This window comes from Bombina bombina, chromosome 5 (genome assembly GCF_027579735.1).
Source record: "Bombina bombina isolate aBomBom1 chromosome 5, aBomBom1.pri, whole genome shotgun sequence".
NCBI lineage: Eukaryota > Metazoa > Chordata > Amphibia > Anura > Bombinatoridae > Bombina > Bombina bombina.
The window spans coordinates 258,762,084-258,783,980 of NC_069503.1; the positions used below are offsets into that span (position 1 = coordinate 258,762,084).

The following is a 21,897-nucleotide window of genomic DNA, read 5'->3' on the forward strand; positions in this document are numbered from 1 at the left end:
TGCTTCAGAAGAAGCAAATACATCAAAATGGTAAAATTTAGTAAATGTATGCAAAGAAGACCAAGTCGCTGCTTTGCAAATCTGATCAACTGAAGCTTCATTCCTAAAAGCCCTAGAAGTGGAGACTGATCTAGTAGAATGAGCTTTGATCCTCTGAGGTGGGGACTGACCCACTTCCAAATATGCTTTATGAATCAAAAGCTTCAACCAAGATGCCAAAGAAATGGCAAAAGCTTTCTGACCTTTCCTAGAACCAGAGAAGACAACAAATAGACAAAGTCTTTATAAAATCTTTAGTAGCTTCAACATAATATTTCAAAGCTCTTACAACATCCAAAGAATGCAATGATCTTTCAAGAGCATTCTTGGGATTAGGACACAAGGAAGGAACAACAATTTCCCTACTAATGTTGTTAGAATTCACAACCTTAGGAAGAAATTTAAACGAAGTCCGCAAAACAGCATTATCATGATGGAAAATCAGAAAAGGAGACTCACAAGAGAGAGCAGACCATTCAGAAACTCTTCTAGCTGAAGAGATAGCAAAAAGAAACAACACTTTCCAAGAAAGTAGTTTAATATCCAAAGAATACATAGGCTCAAAAGGAGGAGCCTGCATAGTCTTCAAAATCAAATTTAGACTCCAAGGAGGAGAGATTGATTTAATAACAGGCTTGATACGAACCAAAGCCTTAACAAAACAGTGAATATCAGGAAGCTTAGCAATCTTTCTATAAAATAAAACAGAAAAAGCAGAGATTTGTCCCTTCAAAGTACTTGCAGACAAACCTTTATCCAAACCATCCTGAAGAAACTGTAAAATTCTAGGAATTCTAAAAGAATGCCAGGAGAATTTATGAGAGGAACACCATAAAATATAGGTCTTCCAAACTCTATAATAAATCTTCCTTGAAACAGATGTATAAGCCTGTAGTATAGTATTAATCACTGGGTCAGAGAAACCTCTATGACTAAGCACTAAGCATTCAATTTCCATACCTTCAAATTTAACGATTTGAGATCCTGATGGAAAAATGTCCCTTGAGACAGAAGGTCTGGTCTTAGAGGGTGTGTCCAAGGTTGGCAACTGGACATCCAAACAAGATCCACATACCAAAACCTGTGAGGCCACGCTGGTGCTATCAGAAACATGTACGATTGTTCCATAATGATCTTGGAGATCACTCTTGGAAGAAGAACTAGAGGCGGAAAGATATAAGCAGGTTGGTAAAACCAAGGAACTGCTAAAGCATCCACCATCTCCACCTGAGGATCCCTGGACCTGGACAGATACCTGGGAAGTTTCTTGTTTAGATGAGAAGCCATCAGATCTATTTCTGGAAGACCCCACATCTGTACAATCTGACAAAATACATCTGGATGGAGAGACCACTCCCCCGGATGTAAGGTCTAATGGCTGAGATAATCTGCTTCCCAATTGTCTACACCTGGGATATGCACCACAGAAATTAGACAAGAGCTGGATTCTGCCCAAGAAAGTCTCCAAGATACTTCTTTCATAGCTCGGGGACTGCGAGTCCCACCCTGATGATTGACATATGCCACAGCTGTGATATTGTCCGTCTGAAAACAAATGAATGGTTCTCTCTTTAACAGAGGCCAAACCTGAAGAGCCCTGAAAATAGCACAGAGTTCTAAAATATTGATTGGTAACCTCGCCCCTTGAGGTTTCCAAACCCCTTGTGCTGTCAGAGATCCCCAGACAGCTCCCCAACCTGAAAGACTTGCATCTGTTGTGATCACAGTCCAGGTAGGATGAACAAAAGAGGCCCACTGAATTAAATGATGATGGTCTAACCACCAAGCCAGAGAGAGTTGAATGTTGGGATTTAAGTATATCAATTGTGATATCCAAGTATAATCCCTAAAACCATTGATTCAACATACAAAGCTGCAGAGGTCTCATATGAAAACCAGCAAAGGGGATTGCGTCCGATGCTGCAGTCATGAGACCTAAAACTTCCATGCACATAGCCACTGAAGGGAAAGCTGAAACCAATTTAATTTGTCTTTTGTCTGTTAAGGACAGAGTCATGGACACAATCTATCTGGAAGGAAACCTGAAAAGGTTACCCTTGTCTGAGAAATCAAGAAACTCTTTGGTAAATCGATCTTCCAACCATGTTTTTGAAGAAACAACACTAGTTGATTTGTGTGAGATTCTGCTAAATGTAAACACTAAGCTAGTACCAAGATATCGTTCAAATAAGGAAACACCGCAATACTCTGCTCTGATTACAGATAAAAGGGCACCAAGAACCTTTGAAAAGATCCTTGGAGCTGTTGCTAGGCCAAATGGAAGAGTAACAAATTGGTAATGCTTATCTAGAAAAGAGAATTTCAGAAACCGATAGTGGTCTGGATGAATCGAAATGTGAAGATATGCATCCTGTAAGTCTATCGTGGACATATAATGACCTTGCTGAACAAAAGGCAGAATAGTTCTTATAGTCACCATCTTGAAAGTTGGGACTCTTACAAAACAATTCAAAAACTTTAGATCCAGAACTGGCCTGAATGAATTTTCTTTCTTTGGGACAATGAATAGATTTGAATAAAACCCCAGACCTTGTTCCTGAAACGGAACTGGTATGATTACCCCTGAAAACTCTAGATCTGAAACACACTTCAGAAAAGCCTGAGACTTCATCGGATTTGCTGGAATGTGAGAGAGAAAACATCTTCACAGGAGGTCTTACTCTGAATCCTTTTCAATACCCTTGAGAGACAATACTCTGAATCCACTGATTTTGAACAGAATCTGCCCAAATATCTTGGAATAATTTCAATCTGCCCCCCATCAGTTAAACTGGATCGAGGGCTGCACCTTTTATACTGAGGCAAAAAAACTCCCTTCCCCCATTGATAGTTTAAATAATTGAATCCAACTGAGAACCAAATAAATTGTTACCTTGGAAAGAAAGAGATAGTAATCTAGACTTAGATACCATGTCAGCATTCCAAGATTTGAGCCATAAAGCTCTTCTAGCTAAAATAGCTAAAGACATAGATTTAACTTCAATTTTGATGATATCAAAAATTGCATCACAGATAAAATGATTAGCATGTTGAAGCAAATGATCAATGCTAGACAAATCAGGATCTGTTTCCTGTTGCGCTAGGCTATTCAACCAAAAGGTTGATGCAGCTGCAACACCAGCCATAGAAATGGCAAGTCTGAGAAGATAGCCAGGATATAAATAAGCGTTCCTTAGATAAGATTCAAGTTTCCTATCTAAAGGATCTTTAAAAGAAGTACTGTCTTCCATAGGAATAGTAGTACGTTTGGCAAGAGTAGAAATAGCCCTATCAACATTGGGGATTTTTGGCCAAAACTCTAATCTAGCCGCTAGCAAAAGGTATAACCTTTTAAACCTAGAAGAAGGAATGAAAGAAGTACCAGGCTTAACCCATTTCTTAGCAATCACATTATAAATAGCATCAGGAGCTGGAAAAACCTCAGGAGTAACCACAGCAGCTTTATAAACAGAATTTAAACGTCTACTAGTTTTGATATTAAGAGGACTAGACTCCTCAATATCCAAAGTAACCAACACTTATTTTAACAAAGTACAAATATACTCAATCTTTAAAAGATAAGTAGATTTGTAAGTGTCAATGTCTGAGGTAGGATCTTCTGATGTTTTTCAGTATGTTGTCGGTCATTAGAAATTTCATCAATTTTATGAGAAGTTTTAAAAGACCTTTTATGTTTATTAGAAGGCAGAATAGCAGACAACGCCTTCTGTATCACATCAGCAATATAATTTTTCATATCAACAAGAATATCATGTACATTAGATGTTGAAGGAACAACAGAAACTGTACTAGTACTGATGGAAACGTTTTCTGCGTGCAAAAGCTTATCATGACAACTGTTACATACTACAGCTGGAAATATAATCTCAGCTAATTTACAATGGATACACTTAGCTTTGGTAGAACTAAGATCAGGCAGCAGGGTTCCAACAGTTGCTTCTGAGACAGGATCAGATTGAGACATCTTGCAAAATGTAAAAGAAAAAAACAACATTAAAGCAAAATTTACAATTTCCTTATATGGCAGGAATGGGAAAAAATGCAAAAAATGCAAACAGCATAGCCCTCTGATCATATAGAAGCTAGAGGCATATAGAAAGTGGGGTGAAAAAATAAACTACATTTTTTGGTGCCAAGATTGACGCACAACGCAAAAGGAAGTTAAGAAAAAAATGTTGGTGTCAAGAACATCCGGAAATGACAACTCGCAACCTTGTGCAAGGAAACCTGGCGTCAACTAAGGCGCCAGAAATGACGCACTTGCATCATCAAGGACGTACTTTTGCGTCAAAAAAAGAATGACGCAAAAAATAACAGCATTGTGCTCCCTTGCGAGCCTAATTTTGCCCGCAGTCAATTTGAAAAAAAAGGACTATACCCCAGGTAAGACAAATAACTTCCTAAACATGCTTCCCAAACTGAAACTCACAGTCTGCAAAAGGAAATATACATAGACCTGACTCATGGCAAATATAAGTAAAATACATATATTTGAAACTTTATATTAATACATTAAGCGCCAAACCATAGCTGAGTGTGTCTTAAATAATGAAAACATACTTAACGAAAGACACCCATCCACATATAGCAGATAGTCAAACCAGTACTGAAAAAGTATCAGCAGAGGTAATGGTATATAAGAGTATATTGTCGATCTGAAAAGGGAGGTAGGAGATGATCCCCAGGGCCGTTTCTAGAGAATCTGGCTCCCAGGGCAAAATTCCAAAATGCGCCCCCTCACAGATTCTAAAGTCCCCCTCCTAGACCTTGCAGGTCACTCTGTCATTTAGAGGTCAGCTCCAAAGCAGCAGTGCACTACTGGGACCTAGCTGAACACATCTGTGGAGCAAATGACAAGAGACAAATGTGTGTTGCGGCCAACCACCAGTTAGCTTCTAGTAGTGCATTGCTGCTGCTAAGGATATGTACATATGCTTTTCAACAATGGATACCAAGAGAACAAGAATAATAGAATTGTCTTAATTTTTTTTGGTGTATCCTGAATTATGAAAGTTTAATTTTGACTTTCCTATCCCTTTAAATAAGTCCTTTTTCTACTACAATGTTTTTTCCAAATATATTGATATTATCTAAAAGTATCTTTATATCGTTTACTAATTGTAATTATATTTATACTTTTCTTATAGCTATGCATATTTATTTGTTTAATGCATATCAATCCCTTTAAATTCTTATCCAAAATGTATCTACAAAACTTCCAATAGACTTTAAAGTTGAACTTTGCAAAAAAGTCATCAGGTAAGATTTTCTAAAGGATTGCATTATGTCACTGGATGTATTTGAAATATATTTAGGGGTCTATTACAATTTAGAAAAGTTATAACAATTTTTTTTTACAAAATTCACTATTAAAATCTATGAGATTTTTGCACATAAATAATTTGATAAAGAACTGTAATAGCTGTTTAATTTTCAAATATACTATACACACAGGCAGTAATAGACAGAGACATGCACACACAGACAGTAATATACAGAGACATGCACACACAGACAGTAATATACTGAGACATGCACACACAGACAGTAATATACTGAGACATGCACTCACAGACAGTAATAGACTGAGACATGCACTCACAGCCAGTAATAGACAGAGACATGCACTCACAGGCAGTAATAGACAGAGACAGGCACACACAGGCAGTAATAGACAGAGACATGCACACACAGGCAGTAATAGACAGCAACATGCATTCACAGACAGTAATAGACAGAGACATGCACTCACAGGCAGTAATAGAGACATGCACTAACAGACAGTAATAGACAGATATATGCACACCCAGACAGTAATAGACAGGGACATGCATGCACTGACAGTAATAGACAGAGACGTGCACACACAGACAGTAGTAGACAGAGACATGCACTCACAGGCAGTAATAGACAGAGACATGCACTCACAGACAGTAATAGACAGAGACATGCACTCACAGACAGTAATAGACAGAGACATGCACTCACAGGCAGTAATAGACAGAGAAATTCACACACAGGCAGTAATAGACAGACATGCACACACACAGGCAGTAATAGACAGAGACATGCACACACAGGAAGTAATAGAAAGAGACATGCACAGACAGGCAGTAACAGACAGAGACATGCATTCACAGGCAGTAATAGACAGAGACATGCACTCACAGGCAGTAATAGACAGACATGCACACAAAGACAGTAATAGACAGAGACATGCATTCACAGGCAGTAATAGACAGAGACATGCATTCACAGGCAGTAATAGACAGACATACACACAAAGACAGTAATAGACAGAGACATGCACACACAGGCAGTAATAGGCAGAGACATGCATTCACAGGCAGTAATAGACAGACATACACACAAAGACAGTAATAGACAAATACATGCACACACAGACAGTAATAGACAGAGACATGCACACACAGACAGTAATAGACAGAGATATGCACACACAGGCAGGGAAATATAGGCATACACACACACAGGCAGTAATAGGCAGATACACACACACAGGCAGGGAAATATAGGCATACACACACACAGGCAGGGATAGATAGGCATACACACACTCAGGCAGTAATAGGCAGATACACACACACAGGCAGGGATAGATAGGGACACACACAGGCAGGGATAGATAGGCATACACACACTCAGGCAGTAATAGGCAGATACACACACACAGGCAGGGATAGATAGGCACACACACATTCAGGAGGTAATAGCAGACACAATCACTCACATGTGAGTCTGTGAAAACTTGCCATTGTCATTATGGAGTAAACAACACATACACACACCCATCACTAATAAACATTTGTAAACAATAAGTACATAAATACAAAATCTAAAAAAAAATTGTTTTTTATTCTACAGTCCTTAACAGAAAACCTGTTCCTTAGTATGTGGAAACCCAATTTTTATAAATCATCTTTTTTAATTAGCTCAGTAAAACGGAAACATATGTACATATCATTATGTAGAGAAATACCATGAATAATTTGTTATATGCATAAACCATCACCTCTCAGTGAGATAGGAGACTGTTTTCCTAAGGGTGATTCCTCTCCTTTTTACTTTCAATTTTAGCTCTAAGTAGTTATCCGGTCTTAACACGCCCCCTTTGTGATCTTGTTGCTCCATTAGTATGATTGACATCAAATGCAGCCAATTAACATAACAGCTTCCTTTCAAATATATATATATATTATATTATATATATATATATATATATATATATATATATATTTATATTTAATGTATATGCTTGTGATCTGTGTATTTTAACCTTTGCTATACCAGTAGTTTATCAAGCAAGTACTTTGCCCTTCCTGGTAGGATTGTATATCCCATACGTCACTAGCTCATGGACTCTTGCCAATTACATGAAAGAAATGGGTATGATAAAATCAAACAATGCTGATTTTATCATACCCATTTTTTATTTATCATTTTCCTAATAAAGTTTAATGTTTTTAAACACACACGTGACACACACGCCCTAAACAGGAAGAGGGTACAATCAAGCGATACATAGTATTGCTTTTTGTTCAGTATCTGTAACTGAAATTGTAAATAAAGTTTGTAGGATACATAGAACCATTTAACCACATTAATAATAGTAACTGATGACTTAAATTGAAGTTGTAGTAACCCTCATTAAAATTACCATACGTAGGACTGGCATCTAACCCAACATCAAGAACACATTTCCAGTGACTTGTAGCAGTTGCATAGCATAAAAATGTATGGGAAATTGAGCATTTATGTTTATTTTTGTATTTCAAATAACAGTTTTTCCTCTCTTTTTGAAACATCAACCAGTTAAAATGGACTGAGTTTGCAGGGAGAAAATATCAAATTATCTTATCACTCTACAAAAATATAAAGCCTTCCTTATGTTATCTCTATCTCGAAAAACAATTGAAAAATAACATTTTAGTAGCTATACTCCCCTCACTGTGAGTATAATTATATTTGCTGGCTATTGTTTAAATAGTTTTTCTGTACTCATTACTGCAGTATTGAAATTTTCATTATAGGTAATGGTTTCAACAGGCAGATATTTCAAATGGCAAAATTAAGGTAAAGTGGCTATTTGTAAACAATTTAGTATACTACAGCAAGTAAAATTGATCATTAAGAACATATCAGGGGATGAAATTTTACAGTATACCGTCCCTTTAAACTCTGATATTATTGTAAGTTTTTAAATACTGTTTTATATTATTTAATTATAATGAACCCTTTACTGTTATTTTTTTATACATTTCATATTACTGCACTCTCCATTTAAATGTTGCATTTCTTTTTAACTGTATACATCTGTAAATCATGAATATGCTTTCATTTTAAATGCCAATTTCTATTGCTGATGGTAATGGTGAATATGCCACATTGGTTCATCGGTTCCTTTTAGTTATTACAATAATATTGTCTTTAGCTTCTTTATAATTCTTTACAGCCTCCTAAGTGTAAAAATGATTCTGAAAATTGAGTAACTATTAAAAATCCCATTCAGTTTTATTTATACTAAAATAATTGTATTACTCTTTATTCTGTAAATTAATAGAGCTTCATGTACATTTAAATTATACAGCATTTAATATGGAGAACACTAGATCAGTAAAATCAAAGCAAGACTAACAGCATCTTTAAGTCTCAAGCGTTTCGGCTAGGAAAGCCTTAGTCATAGACATAATGGTACAATAGGTAGTTAGTATTTATACTGCATACATATTAATTAGTTAATAGGTGCTGTTGTCCTTAAAGGTAGAATGACTTTTATATAACCATTCTACTAAGTATAGACACTGAAAGCCAACATACTGATATTACAATAGGACAATAATTTATATTACTATATGTAATGTGAATGTTAAGTCATTCATTAGGGTCAGTAATGGTTTTAATTTTATGGTTTTAAATCCCTTCCCCCTCTTTCCCTCCCTAATCAGCTTGTATTTACTTCATACATTAAAACCTTTTTCTTTCTGTAAAGGGATTTTCAGCAGCCAGTAAGGAGGCTAGTCCCAGGACTTGCATGGGAGAATATATATGGCATGTGTAGGAATTGTCATGTTATTTCCCTGTTCAGTTTAAAGAAGTTTTTCTATGAAATCTTGCAAGATTTCAGTAAAATCTGATGAGATCACATTAAAGCAAAGCATGAACTCAGCACTGCTGATGCTTATTGGCTATTTTTTTGTTGTTGTTGTTTTGTTTCTACCTGCAGCTGGACATTAGCTGAAGTATAACTTTTCTCTGTGCACCTACTATTGTGAGAAAAACAAATTTTAAAGGTAAAATACCTTATTTTTTACATACAGATGTTCAGGTGATATGTTCTTGTCAGCTTTTTACAGTAATACCGAATCAGTTTCAAGCAGGGCTGGTGCTTGCATACAGGCAGCCACCTTAGAGCGCCCAAGCAGGGGGGCGCAATCGTGGAGCGGCAACAATAATATATATATTTTTAAAATTTTTGTTTTTTAGTTGGTTAAGGCGTGCTAACAGTGCCAGCAGGAGTTTTTGACTTTTGACTTCAATTTAAAAATTGGAGGCAGCCAAGGACTGAATACATTTCATGATGGGCTATATTAGCAATATATGTTGCGCTGCGAAGCGCACAAAGTCTTGGCTGCCTGTCTGGGGTAAAAAAACTTAGTCAAACTATATATTATATGTGACTGATGTGCAATCATGCAGACTAAGTTTTTTGCTACAGAAAGGCAGCCAACACTTTGTGCGCTGCGCAGCGCAACATATATTGCTAAATAGCCTATCATAATGAAATTTATTCAGGACTTGGCTGTGATGGCTGCCCCCAGTTTTTAAAGACTGCAACTTAAGCCGTGACCCCAATGCATATAGCTAAAGACTGAAGTGTCAGCTGTCAGGCGTTGCACATTCTTTGGGCACCAGCCCCCCCTGCCCATGCAGCGATGCTTGGTTTCAGCACACAGGGCAGGGGTGGGTTACATGTGCTGCTGGCTGCCCTCCCTTCTGTGCTCCTTGGATGTGGGATTGGTGACTGGCTGCTGGCATCCCACTAAAGCTTTAGAGGCATTGACTGACTGGTGTGTCCAGCTGCTCCTACCCGGAGAAGTTACTCGCACTCTCGCAGCCTTGCAGAGCCAACAGACTATTAACGACATGGCCACTGAGGGAACGATGGAGGAGGTAAGTCCTCCGGGGAAGTGGCTCTATCTTCATGTCACTCACATTTTGCCCCCTCATTCACGTCTGTCATTGGCAGTTAGTAATAATAAATCAATTAGATTTGGGTAATTTTATATCTGTGCGTGTATATATATATATATATATATATATATACATATATATATACACATATATACATACATACACACACACACACACCCAGGAGATGAACAAAAAAAATGGGCCAGCTCCTAAGCTTACATTCCTGCTTTTTAAATACAGATGCCACAAGAACAAAGAAAAATTGATAATAGGAGTTGCTTAAAATGTCATGCTCTAAAAAATTTGGTTATCATATACCTTTAACTAGCAATAGGATGGTATGTAATCTGGGGGGGGGGGGGCGTCAAAATGTGTCCTCATCTGTGTTTCCAAAAATCCTAGCACCGGCCCTGGTTTCAAGTGATTTAACATATAAGTATTATGTCTATTTAATTGCAAATTGCTGTAGATGTTTTTTTGAAATAAATAATAAACAAGAATATTTTTTGTTCAATAAACTAGATATAATAACCAAGCCCTGATTTGATTAACACACTGCTTTCTTTTTTCTTTTTTTTTTTTAACAGCCAAGACACCATATTGCATACAATACCATTACAGTCTGTGGATTTTGTTTACTTACCTCAATAAAAAAGAGACTAGCTGATGACGTTGGATGGTGATACATGTAGATTGTTACAAGAATTGCCGCAATAATAAGCAGAACCAACATCAGTATCCCTATTATCAATCCTGTGTGCAGTGTTTGACCTTTTTTCTCTTCTGCACTCTCATCTGTAGAGGCTGAAACAAGATTAAATGTAATAATTACTTAATAATGCATTGCTTATACTAAAAGGGTACAGAATATATAGTTCAGTACACAGTTGTTTTGGGTACATGTGTATATATAGTTTCCTTACTAAATTGTTTCATAATAATACTATTTTTTACATACAAATGTTTTACAAAGTACAATTACACTCAAAATCTCTCTCTCTCTCTCTCTCTCTCTCTCTCTCTCTCTCTCTCTCTCTCTCTCTCTCTCTCTCTCTCTCTCTCTCTCTCTCTCTCTCTCTCTCTCTCTCTCTCTCTCTCTCTCTCTCTCTCTCTCTCTCTCTCTCTCTCTCTCTCTCTCTCTCTCTCTCTCTCTCTCTCTCTCTATATATATATATATATATAAATCTATCTTTACCTATATATAATCATGTGTATACATATATATATATCTATACTATAATCTTGTTTGTAATGTATCCGTCGGTGACGCCAGCTGCGCACGCATCCTTAAAGTAATGTTGGCTGCGTGCATCCAATAGAACCACCTGGAAGCAGTGAAGCTGCATCCCGGTGGATTCCGAAAATGGCAGGGTGGTGAAAGATCCGCTGGCAAACCCAAAGCCTTAAAAAAACAAACAACAAAAAAAACACGCAACCGCCTGCAAGAAATAAATAAAAAACACGTAACCGCCCGCACAAAGTATAACAAAAAAACAAAAACCTAACCTCCCGCTTGAGAGCTACTGAAATCCTTTTGGCTGATTTAAAGAGCCAAAAGGATTTTAGTATCGCTAATCCTATTGGCTGATTTCAACATTTCAGCCAATAGAAATGCAAGGTACCCCAAATTGATTGCAGTACTTTGCATTCAATCTTCAATGTACAACGAAGATTGGATGACGAGGAGCCTCCATGCCGCTGAGGAACACCACCGCCGTTGAGGACAACCGATGAGGATTCACACAGTGAAGAAAGCTCTGCACCTCCGCTCCGCATTCGTTTTGGATGAAGATAGAAGATGATGGAGCCGCCTGGAAGAAGACCTGGACTTCAGGAACATTGAGTACCTATTTGGGGCTTAGTGTTAAGCTTTTTTTATTTTTTGGGGTGACTTTTTTTTTTAGATTTGTTAGGTTTTTGGGCTGGAAAAGAGCTGATTGCCCTTTTAAGGGCAGTAAAAGAGCTGAATGCACTTTTAAAGGCAATGCCCATACAAAGGGCAATGGATAGTTTATTTTTTAGTGTTAGGTTTTTTTATTTTGGTGGGTGGGGGTTTTACTGTTAGGGGGTAATTGGTCATTTGTTTAGGTAAAAGAGCTCTTTTACTTAGGACAATGCCCTACAAAAGCCCTTTTAAGGGCTATTGGTAGTTTAGTATTAGATTAGATGGTACTTATATTTTTGGGGAATTTTTTGTTATAGGGGTATTAGTTTAGGTTTATTTTTTTTTATTTTGGATAGCTTTGTTTATTTTTTTCTGTAATTTAACATTTTTTATTTTGTGTAACTTTAGCTTTGGGGTTTGTAGTTTTTTTTTTTTTAAATAGACTGGGCTTATCGCCTAGAGGCCTACTTATCAAGCCTTCAACTGTGCTGCATTCGCCGGCACCAATATGCTCGCCTGACATTGCCGATGCGGACCTGAATACGTTCTCCATATTTAACAAAAAAGCGGTCAAAAAGCCGCGCACCAAGTACGGGGCAATAAGCAACGGACTGTTGTTAACTAACAGTCATCGATCTCGCTGCTCTTCGGCTTTTTCCCAACTTTAGTTGTATACTGTCACTAAGCACCCACAATATACTAAAATGTTTAACCCCTATACCGCCGCTCCCAGACCCCGCCGCGACTAAATAAAGTTATTAACCCCTAAACCGCTGCTCTCGGAGCCCACCGCCACTCTAATAAAGTTATTTACCCCTATTCCTCCGCTCCCGGAGCCCACCGCCACCTACATTACGTTATTACCCCCTAATCTGCTGCCCCGTACACTGCCGCCACCTACATTATACTTATTAACCCCTAATCTGCCACCCCCTACACCACCACCACCTAAATTATGTTATTAACCCCTATCCCGCCGCTCCCGGAGCCCACCGCAACTAAAACATAATTTATGTAAGAACTTACCTGATAAATTCATTTCTTTCATATTAGCAAGAGTCCATGAGCTAGTGACGTATGGGATATACATTCCTACCAGGAGGGGCAAAGTTTCCCAAACCTCAAAATGCCTATAAATACACCCCTCACCACACCCACAATTCAGTTTAACGAATAGCCAAGAAGTGGGGTGATAAGAAAAAAGTGTGAAAGCATATAAAATAAGGAATTGGAATAATTGTGCTTTATACAAAAAAATCATAACCACCACAAAAAAGGGCGGGCCTCATGGACTCTTGCTAATATGAAAGAAATTAATTTATCAGGTAAGTTCTTACATAAATTATGTTTTCTTTCATGTAATTAGCAAGAGTCCATGAGCTAGTGACGTATGGGATAATGATTACCCAAGATGTGGATCTTTCCACGCAAGAGTCACTAGAGAGGGAGGGATAAAATAAAGACAGCCAATTCCTGCTGAAAATAATCCACACCCAAAATAAAGTTTAATGAAAAACATAAACAGAAGATTCAAACTGAAACCGCTGCCTGAAGTACTTTTCTACCAAAAACTGCTTCAGAAGAAGAAAATACATCAAAATGGTAGAATTTAGTAAAAGTATGCAAAGAGGACCAAGTTGCTGCTTTGCAAATCTGATCAACCGAAGCTTCATTCCTAAACGCCCAGGAAGTAGAAACTGACCTAGTAGAATGAGCTGTAATCCTTTGAGGCGGAGTTTTACCCGACTCGACATAGGCATGATGAATTAAAGATTTCAACCAAGATGCCAAAGAAATGGCAGAAGCTTTCTGGCCTTTTCTAGAACCGGAAAAGATAACAAATAGACTAGAAGTCTTTCGGAAAGACTTAGTAGCTTCAACATAATATTTCAAAGCTCTAACAACATCCAAAGAATGCAACGATTTCTCCTTAGAATTCTTAGGATTAGGACATAATGAAGGAACCACAATTTCTCTACTAATGTTGTTGGAATTCACAACTTTAGGTAAAAATTCAAAAGAAGTTCGCAACACCGCCTTATCCTGATGAAAAATCAGAAAAGGAGACTCACAAGAAAGAGCAGATAATTCAGAGACTCTTCTGGCAGAAGAGATCGCCAAAAGGAACAAAACTTTCCAAGAAAGTAATTTAATGTCCAATGAATGCATAGGTTCAAACGGAGAAGCTTGAAGAGCCCCCAGAACCAAATTCAAACTCCAAGGAGGAGAAATTGACTTAATGACAGGTTTTATACGAACCAAAGCTTGTACAAAACAATGAATATCAGGAAGATTAGCAATCTTTCTGTGAAAAAGAACAGAAAGAGCAGAGATTTGTCCTTTCAAAGAACTTGCAGATAAACCTTTATCTAAACCATCCTGAAGAAACTGTAAAATTCTCGGAATTCTAAAAGAATGCCAAGAAAAATGATGAGAAAGACACCAAGAAATATAAGTCTTCCCGACTCTATAATATATCTCTCTGGATACAGATTTACGAGCCTGTAACATAGTATTAATCACAGAGTCAGAGAAACCTCTTTGACCAAGAATCAAGCGTTCAATCTCCATACCTTTAAATTTAAGGATTTGAGATCCTGATGGAAAAAAGGACCTTGCGACAGAAGGTCTGGTCTTAGCGGAAGAGTCCACGGATGGCAAGAGGCATACCAAAACCTGTGAGGCCATGCCGGAGCTACCAGCAGAACAAACGAGCATTCCTTCAGAATCTTGGAGATTACTCTTGGAAGAAGAACTAGAGGCGGAAAGATATAGGCAGGATGATACTTCCAAGGAAGTGATAATGCATCCACTGCTTCCGCCTGAGGATCCCGGGATCTGGACAGATACCTGGGAAGTTTCTTGTTTAGATGAGACGCCATCAGATCTATTTCTGGAAGCTCCCACATTTGAACAATCTGAAGAAATACCTCTGGGTGAAGAGACCATTCGCCCGGATGCAACGTTTGGCGACTGAGATAATCCGCTTCCCAATTGTCTATACCTGGGATATGAACCGCAGAGATTAGACAGGAGCTGGATTCCGCCCAAACCAAAATTCGAGATACTTCTTTCATAGCCAGAGGACTGTGAGTCCCTCCTTGATGATTGATGTATGCCACAGTTGTGACATTGTCTGTCTGAAAACAAATGAACGATTCTCTCTTCAGAAGAGGCCAAGACTGAAGAGCTCTGAAAATTGCACGGAGTTCCAAAATATTGATCGGTAATCTCACCTCCTGAGATTCCCAAACTCCTTGTGCCGTCAGAGATCCCCACACAGCTCCCCAACCTGTGAGACTTGCATCTGTTGAGATTACAGTCCAGGTCGGAAGCACAAAAGAAGCCCCCTGAATTAAACGATGGTGATCTGTCCACCACGTTAGAGAGTGTCGTACAATTGGTTTTAAAGATATTAATTGAGATATCTTTGTGTAATCCCTGCACCATTGATTCAGCATACAGAGCTGAAGAGGTCGCATGTGAAAACGAGCAAAGGGGATCGCGTCCGATGCAGCAGTCATAAGACCTAGAATTTCCATGCATAAGGCTACCGAAGGGAATGATTGTGACTGAAGGTTTCGACAAGCTGAAATCAATTTTAGACGTCTCTTGTCTGTCAAAGACAGAGTCATGGACACTGAATCTATCTGGAAACCCAGAAAGGTTACCCTTGTCTGAGGAATCAATGAACTTTTTGGTGAATTGATCCTCCAACCATGATCTTGAAGAAACAACACAAGTCGATTCGTATGAGATTCTGCTAAATGTAAAGACTGAGCAAGTACCAAGATATCGTCCAAATAAGGAAATACCACAATACCCTGTTCTCTGATTACAGACAGAAGGGCACCGAGAACCTTTGTAAAAATTCTTGGAGCTGTAGCTAGGCCAAATGGCAGAGCCACAAACTGGTAATGCTTGTCCAGAAAAGAGAATCTCAGGAACGGATAATGATCTGGATGAATCGGAATATGCAGATATGCATCCTGTAACTCTATTGTGGACATATAATGCCCTTGCTGAACAAAAGGCAAGATAGTCCTTACAGTTACCATTTTGAACGTTGGTATCCTTACATAACGATTCAATATTTTTAGATCCAGAACTGGTCTGAAGGAATTCTCCTTCTTTGGTACAATGAAGAGATTTGAATAAAACCCCATCCCCTGTTCTAGAACTGGAACTGGCATAATTACTCCAGCCAACTCTAGATCTGAAACACAATTCAGAAATGCTTGAGCTTTCACTGGATTTACTGGGACACGGGAAAGAAAAAATTTCTTTGCAGGAGGTCTCATCTTGAAACCAATTCTGTACCCTTCTGAAACAATGTTCTGAATCCAAAGATTGTGAACAGAATTGATCCAAATTTCTTTGAAAAAACGTAACCTGCCCCCTACCAGCTGAGCTGGAATGAGGGCCGCACCTTCATGTGGACTTAGAAGCTGGCTTTGCTTTTCTAGAAGGCTTGGATTTATTCCAGACTGGAGATGGTTTCCAAACTGAAACTGCTCCTGAGGATGAAGGATCAAGCTTTTGTTCTTTGTTGAAACGAAAGGAATGAAAACGATTATTAGCCCTGTTTTTACCCTTAGATTTTTTATCCTGTGGTAAAAAAGTTCCTTTCCCACCAGTAACAGTTGAGATAATAGAATCCAACTGAGAACCAAATAATTTGTTACCCTGGAAAGAAATGGAAAGTAGAGTTGATTTAGAAGCCATATCAGCATTCCAAGTTTTAAGCCATAAAGCTCTTCTAGCTAAAATAGCTAGAGACATAAACCTGACATCAACTCTGATAATATCAAAAATGGCATCACAGATAAAATTATTAGCATGTTGAAGAAGAATAATAATATTATGAGAATCATGATCTGTTACTTGTTGCGCTAAAGTTTCCAACCAAAAAGTTGAAGCTGCAGCAACATCAGCCAATGATATAGCAGGTCTAAGAAGATTACCTGAACACAGATAAGCTTTTCTTAGAAAGGATTCAATTTTCCTATCTAAAGGATCCTTAAACGAAGTACCATCTGACGTAGGAATAGTAGTACGTTTAGCAAGGGTAGAAATAGTCCCATCAACTCTAGGGATTTTGTCCCAAAATTCTAATCTGTCAGACGGCACAGGATATAATTGCTTAAAACGTTTAGAAGGAGTAAATGAATTACCCAATTTATCCCATTCTCTGGAAATTACTTCAGAAATAGCATTAGGAACAGGAAAAACTTCTGGAATAACCACAGGAGATTTAAAGACCTTATCTAAACGTTTAGAATTAGTATCAAGAGGACCAGAATCCTCAATTTCTAAAGCAATTAGTACTTCTTTAAGTAAAGAACGAATAAATTCCATTTTAAATAAATATGAAGATTTATCAGCATCAATCTCTGAAACAGAATCCTCTGAACCAGAAGAGTCATCAGAATCAGAATGATGATGTTCATTTAAAAATTCATCTGTAAAAAGAGAAGTTTTAAAGATTTTTTATGTTTACTAGAAGGAGGGATAACAGACATAGCCTTCTTGATGGATTCAGAAACAAAATCTCTTATGTTATCAGGAACATTCTGAACCTTAGATGTTGATGGAACTGCAACAGGTAATGGTACATTACTAAAGGAAATATTATCTGCATTAACAAGTTTGTCATGACAATTAATACAAACAACAGCTGGAGGAATAGCTACCAAAAGTTTACAGCAGATACACTTAGCTTTGGTAGTTCCAGCACTAGACAGCGATTTTCCTGAAGTATCTTCTGACTCAGATGCAACGTGAGACATCTTGCAATATGTAAGAGAAAAAACAACATATAAAGCAAAATTTAACAAATTCCTTAAATGACAGTTTCAGGAATGGGAAAAAATGCCAATGAACAAGCTTCTAGCAACCAGAAGCAAAGAAAAAATGAGACTTAAATAATGTGGAGACAAAAGCGACACCCATATTTTTTAGCGCCAAATAAGACGCCCACATTGGCTTTTTGGCGCCAAAAATGACGCCACATCCGGAACGCCGACATCTTTGGCGCAAAAGAACGTCAAAAATGACGCAACTTCCGGCGACACGTATGACGCCGGAAACAGAAAAGATTTTTTGCGCCAAAAAAGTCAGCGCCAAGAATGACGCAATAAAATGAAGCATTTTCAGCCCCCGCGAGCCTAACAGCCCACAGGGAAAAAAAGTCAAATTTTTCAGGTAAGAAAAATAATTGATTCAAGTGCATTATCCCAAATATGAAACTGACTGTCTGAAAATAAGGAATGTTGAACATCCTGAGTCAAGGCAAATAAATGTTTGAATACATATATTTAGAACTTTAAACAAAGTGCCCAACCATAGCTTAGAGTGTCACAGAAAATAAGACATACTTACCCCAGGACACTCATCTACATGTTTGTAGAAAGCCAAACCAGTACTGAAACGAAAATCAGCAGAGGTAATGGTATATAAATAAGAGTATATCGTCGATCTGAAAAGGGAGGTAAGAGATGAATCTCTACGACCGATAACAGAGAACCTATGAAATAGAAGGAGATCACTGCATTCAAAATAGGCAATACTCTCCTCACATCCCTCTGACATTCACTGCACGCTGAGAGGAAAACCGGGCTCCAACCTGCTGCGGAGCGCATATCAACGTAGAATCTAGCACAAACTTACTTCACCACCTCCATAGGAGGCAAAGTTTGTAAAACTGAATTGTGGGTGTGGTGAGGGGTGTATTTATAGGCATTTTGAGGTTTGGGAAACTTTGCCCCTCCTGGTAGGAATGTATATCCCATACGTCACTAGCTCATGGACTCTTGCTAATTACATGAAAGAAATAAAGTTATAAACCCCTAAACCGCCAGCCCCCCCACATCGCCATAAACTAAATTAACCTTTTAACCCCTAAACCTAACAACCCGCTAACTTTATATTAAATTTTAACTCATCCCTATCTTATAATAAATTTAAACTTACCTTTAAAATTAAATTAAACTATATTAAACTACTAATTCATCTAACCTAACTTTTATACTAAAATTACATTAAACTACAAATTAAATTGGGATATTGGGTAGCAGCGAACATGAGCTTTCGCTGCTTTCAGACTCCCATTGATTCCTATGGCATCCGCCGCCTCCAGGTACGCTGGGCCGGAATAGTGGTGAGCGTACCTGGTAGTTATTTGATAACTAAGAAAAGTAGTCAGATTGGGCCGAATTTGTATTCGGAACATCTGTAGTGACGTAAGCATCGATCTGTGTCGGACTGAGACTGGCGGATCATATGTTACGTCACAAAATTCTACTTTTTCCGGTCTGTAGGCTTTGATAACTAAGGGGAATCAGGCTCTCCACAATTACGCTGCGGAATTCCAGCGTATTTGCAGTTCACGCTTGATAAATAGTCCTCCTAGTGTGTGTATATATATAGGTATAAATATGTATTTGTGCAAAATATCATTATATATATATATTTATATATATATATATATATATATATATATATATATATATATTTAGGAATAAATAGAACATACTCTTCTATGTGAAGAACGATGGAATATGAAATATTTATATTTTCATTTCAGGTTAGCGTCAGGTTAGGGAATTATTTTTTTTTCACTTTATTTGCTCCATTGATTTCTATGGGGGAATACGTGAATGTGCACGTGATATTCTAACATCGTGCTTGCTGGGTAAGCGCATTAGCGAAAACAGTTTACTTTTAATTCATAATACGAGCGCAACCCGCAAAAAACTTACTTCTAGCGCAGTTAACACTAGAGCCGGGGCAATAAACAGCACTACATTCGCAATCTGGCCCAAAGCTTGTAAAGTTAAATTTACAAATGTTTTATTGTTTTTAATTGAAGCATATAAATATATCAGTTTATTCAAAACTAATCTGCATGTGGTATTTCTTGATTGTGCTTTATGCTAGAATCCCTACCTTGATCTCAGAGCTGTGGTTAACTGTTTTCCGGAAATAAAGTGTCACAAAACACATAAAAAAAACATTACAAAGTACACTTACACTCTTAATAACATTGTCTAATAAACATTATTAAAAAAAAATATTGCACACAGAAGATATAAGGTCTCAAAGATATGAGCTCTCTTAGGTGTAAGAAAAAAAGGCTGCACTGGGCTTTAACATAGAGATACATACTTACACAGTATAAACACGTATATATATATATATATATATATATATATATATATATATATATATATATATATACACACGTGTTTATACATATATATATATATATGTGTGTGTGTGTATAAATATTTATTAATGCAGTTATATGTGTATATACTGTATGTATTTACAGACATATATACACATTTAAATAAATTAATATATGTATACATATATAAAGTGCATTGGAGGATTTTCCTGTTAGGTAGATGAAAACATATAAAAAGCATATTTATGCAATATTTATATTTAATAACCTTTTTAACTATGTATTTACTGTAAATATTTCGCATTCCAATGTTCTGTTGGTAAACGAATATGTTCTAAGTATTTATAAAGAGATATTTTCATATATATATATATACATACACACAGTATATACTTTACTCGCTTTACAGTGCTTCGTTAATACAGCGCTTTGTGGAGCTGAAGTTCAACCTGCCAGGATTTTGAAACAGTGCTGTAATCATTGTGAGATTGCGAGAAAAGTGACTGGCACCATTTTGTTATGAGCAGTTCATTCTGTTTACAGCATTACAGTGCAATCTGTGTCTCAGTGTTATAGTCTGGCAAATTTTACTACAGTAATTGTCACTATGTTACAGGTACAGTATTTATTGAATACTGTGCTGTGCTATTGTTAAACTAAATGTAGCACTATTGCACCTCTAATATATGTTAGTTCAAACATGTTTCAAGTTTTTAAACACAATGGCAAGTGAAAAGAAAGCTAAAACTGCCTTGTTTCACTTTAACAAGGGGCTCCAATCCCTAACTCGCTGTATGAGCGGGGTAAACCTGTATATATATTTGTTTAAAAAAACATTGGATATATGTAGAAATATTTATTTATGAATAAATAGGACATAACATTGGAAAATGAAATATTCATAATTTTATGTTGGGCTAGCGCTATTGCAAAGATGTTAAGGTGTTTGCGCAAGAGTGGGGTGTTAGGGGTTGTTTTAAAACTTTTTTTTCTCCAATGACTTTTATGGGGGATTGCATAAACGCGATAAGCGATATTCGACTTTTTGCGCGTCGGGTTACTGTTGGCGAAAAACCTGTTTACTTTCAACTTGTAATACCAGCGTAACCCGACTAGCGCAAAAATGAAAATCCTATGCTATTGCGAAAGCACAAAATACCACTCCACTTATATTCTAGCCCTTAATCTGGAAAAGCCTTTGCAGGGGCTGGTAGCAGCTAAAGTCATATACCATTGCTTTAAACTTCAGGGCTTTAGTAACATAAAATTTCTACTTAAAAAATACAATTAATGTGTTCAGATATAGTTGTGCAGGGAAGCTTGTTATAATTTAGAGGAGAAGGCTAAGCACACTTCAGCAATTTACTGCAGTGCAATGTATTGCAACCGTCTCTGTCAGCCAGAGAGTTAAAATTATGCACTGGAAACGCAAGATGGATTTTGTGCTCTCCACTCTGTTGCTGCAGTAACATTCCACTCCTAGCAGTTGGGAGCCTGAGGACAGAAAAGAATCTGGGTTTCAAGCTGATCAGGTACACTTTGAACGCTGTTG

At 37.4% G+C, this 21,897-nt stretch overlaps 1 protein-coding gene across 1 annotated transcript in view; it reads right to left on the reverse strand.

Annotated features, from left to right (window-relative positions):
• Nucleotides 1-21,897, reverse strand: part of PLXDC2 (plexin domain containing 2) — a 1,268,934-nt gene that overhangs the window by 11,511 nt on the left and 1,235,526 nt on the right. Inside the window, exon 13 of the mRNA XM_053713963.1 lies at nt 10,916-11,076. Coding sequence (XP_053569938.1) covers nt 10,916-11,076 — 161 coding nt within the window. The remainder of the gene's footprint in view (nt 1-10,915; nt 11,077-21,897) is intronic.